Source organism: Borostomias antarcticus (genome assembly GCF_949987555.1).
Source record: "Borostomias antarcticus genome assembly, chromosome: 12".
NCBI classification, from domain to species: domain Eukaryota; kingdom Metazoa; phylum Chordata; class Actinopteri; order Stomiiformes; family Stomiidae; genus Borostomias; species Borostomias antarcticus.
This window is the reverse complement of record NC_140245.1, coordinates 8,239,771-8,252,270: the sequence shown is the minus strand read 5'-3', so window position 1 is coordinate 8,252,270 and position 12,500 is coordinate 8,239,771. Positions and strand designations below refer to the sequence as shown.

General features: G+C 50.3%; 1 protein-coding gene across 1 annotated transcript in view; it reads left to right on the top strand.

Moving 5' to 3' along the window:
• clcn2a (chloride channel, voltage-sensitive 2a) overlaps window positions 1–12,500 on the top strand; it is a gene marked incomplete at its 5' end in the record, with an annotated part of 21,265 nt that overhangs the window by 6,293 nt on the left and 2,472 nt on the right. The window contains 19 exon segments of the mRNA XM_084447069.1: window positions 840–971; window positions 1,374–1,502; window positions 1,852–1,985; window positions 2,367–2,447; window positions 3,080–3,103; window positions 3,858–3,936; window positions 4,030–4,155; window positions 4,249–4,333; window positions 4,525–4,626; window positions 4,900–5,002; window positions 5,739–5,894; window positions 6,064–6,133; window positions 6,303–6,413; window positions 7,049–7,262; window positions 8,419–8,552; window positions 10,409–10,635; window positions 10,829–10,966; window positions 10,968–11,084; window positions 11,752–11,814. Coding sequence (XP_084303195.1) covers window positions 840–971; window positions 1,374–1,502; window positions 1,852–1,985; window positions 2,367–2,447; window positions 3,080–3,103; window positions 3,858–3,936; window positions 4,030–4,155; window positions 4,249–4,333; window positions 4,525–4,626; window positions 4,900–5,002; window positions 5,739–5,894; window positions 6,064–6,133; window positions 6,303–6,413; window positions 7,049–7,262; window positions 8,419–8,552; window positions 10,409–10,635; window positions 10,829–10,966; window positions 10,968–11,084; window positions 11,752–11,814 — 2,225 coding nt within the window.

Genomic DNA, 12,500 nt, shown 5'->3' with positions numbered 1-12,500 from the left:
GCTCTGGATGACCCTCTCTCCTAACCCCTCCCCCTCAGTGTGTACTAGCTCTGAATGACCCTCTCTCCTAACCCCTCCCCCTCAGTGTGTACTAGCTCTGGATTACCCTCTCTCCTAACCCCTCATCCTCAGTGTGTACTAGCTCTGAATGACCCTCTCTCCTAACCCCTCCCCCTCAGTGTGTACTAGCTCTGAATGACCCTCTCTCCTAACCCCTCCCCCTCAGTGTGTACTAGCTCTGAATGACCCTCTCTCCTAACCCCTCCCCCTCAGTGTGTACTAGCTCTGGATGACCCTCTCTCCTAACCCCTCCCCCTCAGTGTGTACTAGCTCTGGATGACCCTCTCTCCTAACCCCTCCCCCTCAGTGTGTACTAGCTCTGGATGACCCTATCTCCTAACCCCTCCCCCTCAGTGTGTACTAGCTCTGGATGACCCTCTCTCCTAACCCCTCCCCCTCAGTGTGTACTAGCTCTGGATGACCCTCTCTCCTAACCCCTCCCCCACAGTGTGTACTAGCTCTGAATGACCCTCTCTCCTAACCCCTCCCCCTCAGTGTGTACTAGCTCTGGATGACCCTCTCTCCTAACCCCTCCCCCTCAGTGTGTACTAGCTCTGGATGACCCTCTCTCCTAACCCCTCTCCCCCTCAGTGTGTACTAGCTCTGGATGACCCTCTCTCCTAACCCCTCCCCCTCAGTGTGTACTAGCTCTGGATTACCCTATATCCTAACCCCTCATCCTCAGTGTGTACTAGCTCTGAATGACCCTCTCTCCTAACCCCTCCCCCTCAGTGTGTACTAGCTCTGAATAACCCTCTCTCCTAACCCCTCCCCCTCAGTGTGCGCGTCGCGCTGCCAGAGGTTCCTGCTCTCTCGCGTGGGCGAGGACTGGATCTTCCTCATCCTGCTGGGTCTGCTCATGGCCCTGGTCAGCTGGGTGATGGACTACGCCATCTCCTTCTGCCAGCAAGGTAGGAGGGAGGGAGGGAGGGGGGGCAGGGGGCAGGGGCGGGGTATGGGAGGGAATGAAAGAGGGAGTGGGGGGGGGGCAGGGAGCAGGGGGCAGAGGCGGGGTAACGGAGGGAATGAAAGAGGGAGGGGGGGGGGGAGAGAGAGAGAGAAAGAGAGAGATCCTGCCGCACCAACACTTGTTCAATGTTATTGGCATACATTGTTTGGTTGATGGGCATTTGAGATAAGATAGATGAGCAGCTAGAAAAGAGAGGAGAGTGTGATTGTTCCCAACAACAAATCTATATATAGGTGAGAAAAGACTTGCGTGTGTGTGTGCGTTTGCATGTGTGCATGTGTGCGTGTGTGTGTGTGTGTGTGTGTGTTTGTGTGCGTTTGCGTGTGCGTGTGTGTCTTTGCAGCACAGAAGTGGATGTACGGAGGGCTGGACAGTAACATGGCGCTCCAGTACCTGGCCTGGGTCACCTACCCGGTGGTGCTCATCACTTTCTCTGCAGGATTCACACAGATACTGGCCCCGCAGGCTGTGGGTAAGACACACACACACACACACACATTTTCAAACTCTTCCTTAATCTCAATACACATACTGTATACTGTGCTGTATCCACATTCATGCGCTCACTTGTCACCTACAGGACAAGGACATTGAAACTCCAGAGGTCACACATTATTATGGACGTGGGCCTAAAGTAGAAAACATGAATTATTGAGTAGCCCCATGTGGGATGAGCTTGAATAGTCCTTGACACCCGGTCGCGAGATATTTTAAATGATAACACGCGGCCAACTCGGTTAGCAAAATCTAGATTTTCACTTTTTTTCCGTCTTTGCCGGTCCTTTTGAACGTTTTCCCTCTCGTCTCGTGGTCGTACGCAGGTTCGGGGATCCCCGAGATGAAGACCATTCTGAGGGGTGTGGTCCTGAAGGAGTACCTCACCTTTAAAACCTTCGTCGCCAAAGTCATCGGCCTCACCTGCGCCCTGGGCAGCGGCATGCCCCTGGGAAAGGAGGTGGGAGACCCGCTGCCCTCTTCCGGCCGCTGTGTGTCGCCCCCTGGTCGTACACACACACACACACACACACACACACACACACACCCCTGTGTTCCCACGCAGGACAGCAGACACAGCTTGACGCATTCTCCCTCCCTGTCTCTCTCTCCCTCACTCTCTCTCTTCCCCTCCCTTCCTCTCTCCTTTTCTCTTTCTTTCCCCTCTCCCTCTCTCTCCCTCTCACCCTCCCTCCCTCCTTCCCTCCCTCTCTCTCTCTCCCCCCTCTCTCCCTCCCTCGATCTCTCCCTCTCTCTCTCTCCCTCTCTCTCTCCCTCCCTCCCTCCCTCTTCCTTCCTCTTCCTCTCTCCCTCTCTCTCTCTCTCTCTCTCTCTCTCTCAGGGCCCGTTCGTTCACGTGGCCAGTCTGTGCGCTGCCCTCCTCAGTAAATTCATGGCTGCTCTCTTCGGGGGAATTTACATGGTGAGAGAAACCTCTCCGCTTCCCATTATAGCAAAGGCACAAGGAATACATGCACGCGCAAACACACACACACACACAGACACACACACACACACACACACACATCCTGTCTTCTTAGCCTGTCTCACCTGCCTGCCATCCCCCTAGGAATCCCTCTGACCTCTGACCCCCACTCACCTAAGCTGGGCCCCCAGCGGCTCCAGCATGGATCACTGGCTGGGTAACCCCGGGCCTCTCTCTGCACCGGGCCGAACCAGGGGGGTCCGCCAGCACCGGCTCTCTCTCTCCGCCCTCACCGACCCGGCACCGACACCGCCCCACGGTACCCCTCGAGAGAACACGGAGGAGGAAGAGGAGGAGGGAGAGAGAGAGAGAGAGAGAGAGAGAGAGAGAGAGAGGACCTGTAGAGATGAATCAGCCCATGAGCTTCAAAAACAACAGTCCTATCACTCGAGGTTTAGAGTGTCCTAGGGCTTCCGTTGTAAGAACCAGTCACAATAAAGTGGGATACCCCCCCCCCCACACACACACACACACACACATACCCAAAAGGCCATGCGTGCGTCTGTCTGTCTGTCTGTCTGTCTGTCTGTACTCACTCATATTTCTCTTTTTTACACTTACTGCTTAAGGAAGAGCCCTTTGAGGGGAACAAGGTACGAGTGTCAACCCCCACCCCAACCCCCCCCCACACACACACACACACACTCGTCCGTACGAGTGACGCCTGGCGCGAGAACCCCCTCATCTCTGAGCCACCCATCACTTCCATCCTGATACACAGTAGACTGGCTCTACTCCATCCCCATGTCCAGCATCAGTCCTGCGTCTGGGTTTCCCGGCTCTCTCAGTGACATCATGTTCCTCCGCCCAGGGGTGTGATTTCCGCAGCGATCATCCGTCATCCGTTGTGGGTCTATGTGTCTCGGTGGTTCCATCCAAGGCGCCGACTGTTTGATAACGCCGGGAACCTTTTTTTTTTTGTATTCGTGCAACGTGTGCTGTGTGTGTGTGTGTGTGTGTGTGTGTGTGAGTGTGTGTGTGGTCTGTTTTTGTGTGCGTGTGTGTGTATGCGTGTGTGTGTGTATGGTCTGTGTGTTTTTGTGTGTATGCGTGTGGTCTGTTTGCTGCGTGTGTGTGTGTACCCTGGTGTGTGTGTGCATGTATTTGTGTGCGTGTGTGTGTGTGTACCCTGGTGTGTGTGTGTGTTTGTGTACCCTGGTGTGTGTGCGTGTGTGTGTGTACCCTGGTGTGTGTGTGTTTGTGTACCCTGGTGTGTGTGCGTGTGTGTGTGTGTGTGTGTGTGTGTGTGTGTTTGTGTACCCTGGTGTGTGTGCGTGTGTGTGTGTGTGTACCCTGGTGTGTGTATGTGTGTGTGTGTGTGTGTGTGTGTTGGGCCTGTGTGAGCAGAACGAGCTGAGGAACACTGAGATGCTGTCGGCGGCGTGCGCGGTGGGAGTGGGCTGCTGCTTCGCCGCCCCCATCGGAGGTAAGGAAGAGGGAGGGCAGGTGTGTTTACCACTAAATCAGAGGGGTATCATCAGGTAATATGTGTGTGTGTGTGTGTGTGTGTGCGCTGCAGGCGTGCTGTTCAGCATCGAGGTCACCTCGACGTTCTTCGCCGTGAGGAACTACTGGAGAGGCTTCTTCGCCGCAACCTTCAGCGCTTTCATCTTCAGAGTGCTGGCGGTCTGGAACCAGGATGAAGGTGTGTGTGTGTTTGTCTGCTTTGATGTGTGTGTGTGTGTTTCTGTCAGCTTTGATGTGTGTGTGTGTGTGTAACTGCGCCCTTCTCTCTCAGAGACCATCACGGCGCTCTTTAAGACTCGATTCCGTCTCGACTTCCCCTTCGACCTCCAGGAGCTGCCGGCGTTCGCCATCCTGGGGTATGCACGTCCCCGTGTGTGTGTGTGTGTGTGTGTGACCTTCTGTGTGTGTGTGTGTATCTCACGGGTGTGAGTGTGTGGGGGTGGGTGGGGGAATGTGTGTGTGTGTGTGTGTGTGTCTGTCTATGTGATCTTCGGTGTGTGTGTGTGTGTGTGTATCTGAAGTTGCCCCCTCTCCTCGTCCTCCTCAGGATCGCCTGTGGTTTCGGCGGAGCTCTGTTCGTCTATCTGAACCGCCTGATCGTGGAGTGCATGAGGAAACAGAAGACCATCAACAAGTTCCTGTTGAGGAAGTGAGAATCTTTGGCTCACACACACACACACGCACACACACAGACACACACACACACACACACACACAGATACACGCACACACACACACACACACACACACACACACACACACACACACACACAGATACACACACACACACACACACACACACACAGACACACGCACACACATACACACACACACACACACACACACTGTATATACACACACACATACATTTCGGCATGTCATGTTCACGGTCACAAACACTCACCCATTAATGACCCGACAGCCCTTCTCTGCCTGTCAGGCGTCTGGTGTACCCCGCCCTGGTCACCCTGCTGGTGTGCACCCTCACCTTCCCTCCCGGCTTCGGACAGTTCATGGCCGGACAGGTCAGACAGCCGACATTCCTCACTCTGTGCTGCGTAATGTACAGTCTTTTACATGTGGAAGAATATACATGTTATATTATACAGTGCTACTATAGGCTCATAGTGCTGAGGTCACTTGCCTGCACTGTAAAATAGGATGCCTTGTTAACTTAGGAACATACGCTCATACATCTGACTTAATTTTTGGTGCTCTGTTGACTAGGGCTGGGTATCGATTCGAATTTCAAAAATCGATTCGAATCCGATTCACAAGGTTCAGAATCGATTATCACGATTCAATTTGATTGGATTGGATTCAATATCGATTCGGTTAGTGTTACTAAAACCTGTTGTTTTTCTTTTAGCTGTAACCTTAATTACATGACTGCCAAGTTATGCAACGTATCAATACTAGGGCTGGGTATCGATACTGATTTCCAAAAATGAATGAATGAATGAATCACTGAATGAATTAATGAACTATTCATTCCTTCATTAAATAAAAGATCGATTTTGGGATTCATGAATCGATTCTGAATCATTTGATTCAGAATCGATTAATCAATTTTTTTTAACCCAGCCCTACTGTTGACATTACCCATTTTGAGTTTGTTCTACCTTTTGTTCTTCAACGCATTTCAAATTAGTTTACTGAACTGAGTTATCTGTGTTCCTGTGGAAATTCTTCTCACAAATCAGTGTTCCTCTACCTCTTACGGTGTGTGTTTGACCCCCCCAACCCCCCCCCCCCCCCCAGTTGACGCAACATGAGTCTCTGGTGGCCTTGTTCGACAACCGTACCTGGTGTCGCCAGGGCGTGGCCGAGGAGTTCGACTACATCAGCCACTCCCACGCCTGGAAGCACCCTCAGGTCAACGTCTTCATCACACTCGTCCTCTTCATCATCATGAAGGTAGGCCGGGACGAAGGTCGGTGAGTGTGTGCGTGTGTTTATGTGTGTGTGTGTGTGTGTGTGTGCGTGTGTGTGTGCTCCTAGCATGTGGTTGTTTTGAGTGTAGGCTATGATTTTGGGGGAAGGTTGTGTGTGTGTATTTGGCCAGTGACCTTCCTCTCCCCCTCAGTTCTGGATGTCAGCTGTAGCCACCACCATGCCGGTACCCTGTGGGGCCTTCATGCCAGTTTTCCTCATCGGTAGGTGGTGACGTATGTTTTCTGCTTCTGTGCGCGTGTGTGTGTTTTCACACACCTTATGCAATTTCCCCTCGGGGATCAGATAATAACATCCCCTACATTAACAATGAATGTTGCGTGTTGAATGTGTGTGTGCACGTGTGTGTGTGTGTGTGTGTGCGACGGACAGGTGCAGCATTTGGCCGTCTGGTGGGAGAGACCATGGCGGCCATGTTTCCTGACGGCATTCACGCCGATGGCAGCGTGTATCCCATAGTTCCCGGCGGCTACGCCGTAGTAGGTGAGGCCAATTTCCTCCGCTCGCACTAAACCTGCCCTCTTTTTTGTCCTTTTCCTTTCTACCCTTTTCTGCTCCATTTCGTGTCTAATTCCGTCTGAATCCCCACCTGTAGTGCTTCGCTTCAGGCTCCATTCAGAGTCTCTGTACACATTTGAATAGTTGGAATTGCCGGCTGCTCAATGCCGAAGTTATTTTTATCAAGTCCCACCACCTTATTGGATGTGACTGAGGAAAGTGATTTTGCACTCCGATTGAGCGACCAAGCCGGTATTCTGTTGAAATGAAATATGAAGATACTATCTAGCTGTACTTGATTCGAATGGCGGCAGGAAGGCGATTACAATCTGGAATAAGTTGCCGTGTGGAAATTGCACTTCATGAGAACTGAAAGGAAAACATGTGTGACAGTGTGAGACTAGTGTGACATATCTCCTGTCTACATTGGTATCCCTCCTCCTCCTTCTCCTCCTCCTCCTCCCTTCTCTTCCTCCTCCTCCCCCGCCTCCTCCTTCACCTCCTCCTCCGCTCTCCTCCTCCTTCTCCTCCTCCTCCCCCTGCTCCTCCTTCTCCTCCTCCTCCTCTTCTTCCCCCTCCTCCTCCCCCTCCTCCTCCTCCTCCTTCTTCCTCCTCCACAGGTGCTGCGGCTCTGTCCGGGGCAGTCACACACACCGTGTCCACGGCGGTCATTGTGTTCGAGCTGACCGGTCAGATCTCCCACATCCTGCCGGTGATGATCGCGGTGATCCTGGCCAACGCCGTGGCTCAGTCCCTGCAGCCCTCCCTCTACGACTCCATCATCAGGATCAAGAAGCTGCCCTACCTCCCCGAGCTCGGCATGGGCCACCACGAGTCAGTCACACTGCAGGGATGCAGGGATGGATGGATGGATGGATGGATGGATGGATGGATGGATGGATGGATGGATGGATGGATGGATGGATGGATGATGGATGGATGGATGGATGGATGGATGGATGGATGGATGGATGGATGGATGGATGGATGGATGGATGATGGATGGATGGATAGATGGATGGATGGATGGATTTATGGATGGATGGATGGATGGATGGATTTATGGATGGATTTATGGATGGATGGATGGATGGATGGATGGATGGATGGATGGATTTATGGATGGAAAGATGGATAGATGGATGGATGGATGGATTTATGGATGGATGGATGAATAGATGGATGGATGGATGGATTTATGGATGGATGAATAGATGGATGAATAGATGGATGGATGGATTTATGGATGGATGGATGGATGGATGAATAGATGGGTGGATGGATTTATGGATGGATGGATGGATGGATGGATGAATAGATGGGTGGATGGATTTATTAGTTAGTTAGTTAGATTCTTTATTGTCATTGTCATTTCCACAACAACGAAATTTGAGTGCATCATCTGCAGTGCAAAATTTAAAAGACATCCAGAGAATAAATAAGACATCAGAATGACATAAAAGATAAACAATAAATAAACAACATTCACGGTATCACACATCCTGGGTATTCTACCTATTTCACATTATGCAGAGTTTAATGTGGTCACTGCTTTGTTTCAGCCGGTTCGTTTTGTTTCTGATTGTCCTGTATCTCCTGCCCGAGGGCAGTAGCTCAAAAAGACAGTGTCCAGGGTGTGTTGTGTCCTTGATGATGGATTTGGCTTTCTTAAGGCAGCGGGAATGGTGATGGTCTTCCAGGGTGGGGAGTGGGCAGCCTTGGAGATGGATGGATGGATGGATGGATAGATGATGGATTAATAGATGGATGGATGATAGATGGATGGATGGATTTATAGATGGATGGATGGATGGATCTCAACCTCTCCATCTTCTTTTTATTCATTCACTCTTTGTTTTGCATTCACCCTCTTAAAGTTTCCTCCTTTTCTCTCCTCCTCTCCTCACCCTATACTCTCTCCTCCCTCTCTTCTGACCCTATCCTCTCTCCTCTCCTCTCTGCTCCTCCTCTCCTCTCCTCCCTGGTTCAGGAAGTATAATATTCGTGTGGAGGACATCATGGTTCGGGACGTGCGTTACATCACGCTCTCCTGCACCTACCGGGACCTACAGGACGTCCTGATGACTGGACAGCTCAAAACTCTGGCCCTGGTCGAGTCCACAGGTAAGCATAAGTACAGTGAGTGTGTGTGTGTGTGTTTGTTTATTCTTTATTCCACTTGCTGCTTCTTCCTGGGTTCTACGGGTGTGTGTATAGTTTTATATATATCCATGACATAGTTTTATATATATCCATGACATTTACACTCTCTGCTTCCCTCCTCTCCCACAATTTCTTTGACTTCCAGCTTATCTCTGTTCCTCCTGTTATCTTTCTGTTCCTCTTATCTCTCTGTTCCTCTCTGTTCCTCCTCTTATCTCTCTGTTCCTCCTGTTATCTTTCTGTTCCTCTTATCTCTCTGTTCCTCTTATCTCTCTGTTCCTCCTCTTATCTCTCTGTTCCTCCTGTTATCTTTCTGTTCCTCTTATCTCTCTGTTCCTCTTATCTCTCTGTTCCTCTTATCTCTCTGTTCATCCTGTTATCTCTCTGTTCCTCTTATCTCTCTGTTCCTCTTATCTCTCTGTTCCTCCTCTTATCTCTCTGTTCCTCCTCTTATCTCTCTGTTCCTCTTATCTCTCTGTTCCTCCTCTTATCTCTCTGTTCCTCTTATCTCTCTGTTCCTCCTCTTATCTCTCTGTTCCTCTTATCTCTCTGTTCCTCCTCTTATCTCTCTGTTCCTCTTATCTCTCTGTTCCTCCTCTTATCTCTCTGTTCCTCCTCTTATCTCTCTGTTCCTCTTATCTCTCTGTTCCTCCTCTTATCTCTCTGTTCCTCTTATCTCTCTGTTCCTCCTCTTATTTTTCTGTTCCTCTTATCTCTCTGTTCCTCTTATCTCTCTGTTCCTCCTCTTATCTCTCTGTTCCTCTTATCTTTCTGTTCCTCTTATCTCTCTGTTCCTCTTATCTCTCTGTTCATCCTGTTATCTCTCTGTTCCTCTTATCTCTCTGTTCCTCCTCTTATCTTTCTTTTCCTCTTATCTCTCTGTTCCTCCTCTTATCTCTCTGTTCCTCTTATCTCTCTGTTCCTCTTATCTCTCTGTTCCTCCTCTTATCTCTCTGTTCCTCTTATCTCTCTGTTCCTCTTATCTCTCTGTTCCTCCTGTTATTTTTCTGTTCCTCTTATCTCTCTGTTCCTCTTATCTCTCTGTTCCTCCTCTTATCTCTCTGTTCCTCCTCTTATCTCTCTGTTCCTCTTATCTCTCTGTTCCTCCTCTTATCTCTCTGTTCCTCTTATCTCTCTGTTCCTCCTCTTATCTCTCTGTTCCTCTTATCTCTCTGTTCCTCCTCTTATCTCTCTGTTCCTCTTATCTCTCTGTTCCTCCTCTTATCTCTCTGTTCCTCCTCTTATCTCTCTGTTCCTCTTATCTCTCTGTTCCTCCTCTTATCTCTCTGTTCCTCTTATCTCTCTGTTCCTCCTCTTATTTTTCTGTTCCTCTTATCTCTCTGTTCCTCTTATCTCTCTGTTCCTCCTCTTATCTCTCTGTTCCTCTTATCTTTCTGTTCCTCTTATCTCTCTGTTCCTCTTATCTCTCTGTTCATCCTGTTATCTCTCTGTTCCTCTTATCTCTCTGTTCCTCCTCTTATCTTTCTTTTCCTCTTATCTCTCTGTTCCTCCTCTTATCTCTCTGTTCCTCTTATCTCTCTGTTCCTCCTCTTATCTCTCTGTTCCTCTTATCTCTCTGTTCCTCTTATCTCTCTGTTCCTCCTGTTATTTTTCTGTTCCTCTTATATCTCTGTTCCTCCTCTTCTTTTTCCCCCCTTACTGTTTTGTGTTTTTCTCCTCTCTCCGTCTTTCCCTCCCAATCTCTCCCGCTCCTTTTTCTCTTTCCCCTCCTCTCCCTCTCTCCCTCCTCGCTTTTCTCCTCTTCCTTCTCCCCCTTACTCTTTACCCCTCCCTCCCTCCCTCCCTCCCTCCTCCAGACTCCATGATCCTGCTGGGCTCCATCGAGCGCTCCCAGCTCCAGTCCCTCCTCTCCCACCAGCTGGGCCGCCAGCGGAGGCTGGAGCACCTGCGTGAGATCGCCCAGGACAACGGCACCCACGAGAACCCGCCCAGCCCGCCCTGCACCCACACCCACGCCCACGTCAACGACATCACGCACGCCGACGCACGCCCAGGGGTACGCTTCATGGTGAGCACCCAACAGGTGTGCAGGGTACGGGCTGGGTCATTTTCCAGGAAGTATCAAGAAATACTTGATCCTATCCAGTATACTTGATACTAAGTATTGTGTCAGGCACACAATACTCTTAACACAATCCTGTACAAAACTATACTCATATCATATCAGTGGACATTACTGACCTCTAGGTGGCGCCGTCCTGATGCTTTCTATGTAGATCTCCACAGAGGAGTCCTCCTTCAGTCCAGCGGTGACCAACTCTCAGCTCCCTCTCAAGTCTGCTCTGAAAACAGTGTCCGCCATCAGCAACCCAGAGACCCCTGATAGTAAGGCCACACACACACACACACACACACACACACATACACACACACACAATAACAACATTCATTCACATGCTGGTGACATCTCTGTCTGATCTCTCAGGCTCTCAGACCCTTTCCTGTGCCGACGCAGAGAAGGAGCTGCTCGAGGTGAGAGAGAGAGCGTGCGCACACACACACACACACACACACACACACATGCACACACGCATACACACACACACACACACACACACACACACACACACACACACACAGTTCTGTGTTATAGCAGCTGTTGTATCCAGAAACAAATCGTGGCTCAGTGTGACTCAACCGCCACTGCCCCCTCCCTCTCTGTCTGAGAATCCATCGTTGCTTCAACATTGTCTCAACGTTATAGCGGCATTTCTTGTCCCTCCACCTCTACCATTTCTATAGGCATACCGGCAATTAGTCCTCTCATTGCTGCACTGTAACATTGTTCTAATGTTATGTGAACTCATCTCTGCCCTCTCTCTCTCTCTCTCTCTCTTTTTTGCAAGCCGTAAGAGAAGCCTAGCCAAGATCTATAGCATTGCAGTAAGGCTGCATCAAGGTTGCTTCAAGGTTAATACAGTTAGCACCCCTCTCCTGATAACGTTGCGGTGACGTCGTATTAACGTTTTGATCCCTTTTCTCCCCAGCTATAGAAGCGAGGCCGGGGTAGAATCCAGTGTTGTAGAAAGCTTCTTTTTTTTTTTTTTTACTTGATCAAGGTTAACTTTGGCGGCTCCTCTCCTGCTAACGTTGTGTTAACGTTGTGTTCATGTCGATCCCTCCTCTCCCCGGCGGTAAGAGCTCGGCTGGGCCGGCGGCTCCTGGGAGCAGGAAGCCCAAGCGAGTGAGGATCTCCGCGGCGGTAAGACTGCCTGCCGTCTAGAGACCGTTGCTTAGTAACCGTTGCCCGACGAGCCAGCGAGTAGTCGAACGCCGGACCGAAATCCTGTCGGTCAGCACCAGGCTAGCTGTCGACCGAAACAGACTCTGTAGACCCCAAGAGGAAACAGGAGTGTGAGATGAAGAGAGAGAGAGAGAGAGAGAGAGAGAGAGAGAGAGCAGAGAGAGAGAGTGGAGAGGAAGAGAGGGCGAGGTTGTCCATGCCACTTGCTTTGAGTGTTTCATTCAGTTTGCAATCAAACGTTCAATCAACATTCATGTTATCAGTATTCAAAACCGTCGTGTAAATGTCTTTCATATGGAGGTCTGGTCATGTTCCGCCGTGGAATGTTGTTTGTACGTCATTCAGACGCGTTACGTGTTTGGGTCCGGAGCGAAGGTTTTATTTAACTAGCAGCGTTGCATCATGTCTGCTCCCCCTGTGGACGATTGAAAGCTCAGTCCTGGATCCCGGATGCTTCTAGGTGTGTGTGTGCGCATCAGTGTGAGGGTGAAATATTTGTGTGCGTGTGCTTGTTGTGTGTGTGTGGGTGTGCGTGTGCGTGTGTGTGTGTGTGTGTGTGTGTGTATGCGCGCGTGTGTGTATGCGCGTGCGTGTGAGTGTGTGTGAGTGTGTGTGTGTGTGTGTGCGTGTGAGTGTGTGCGTGT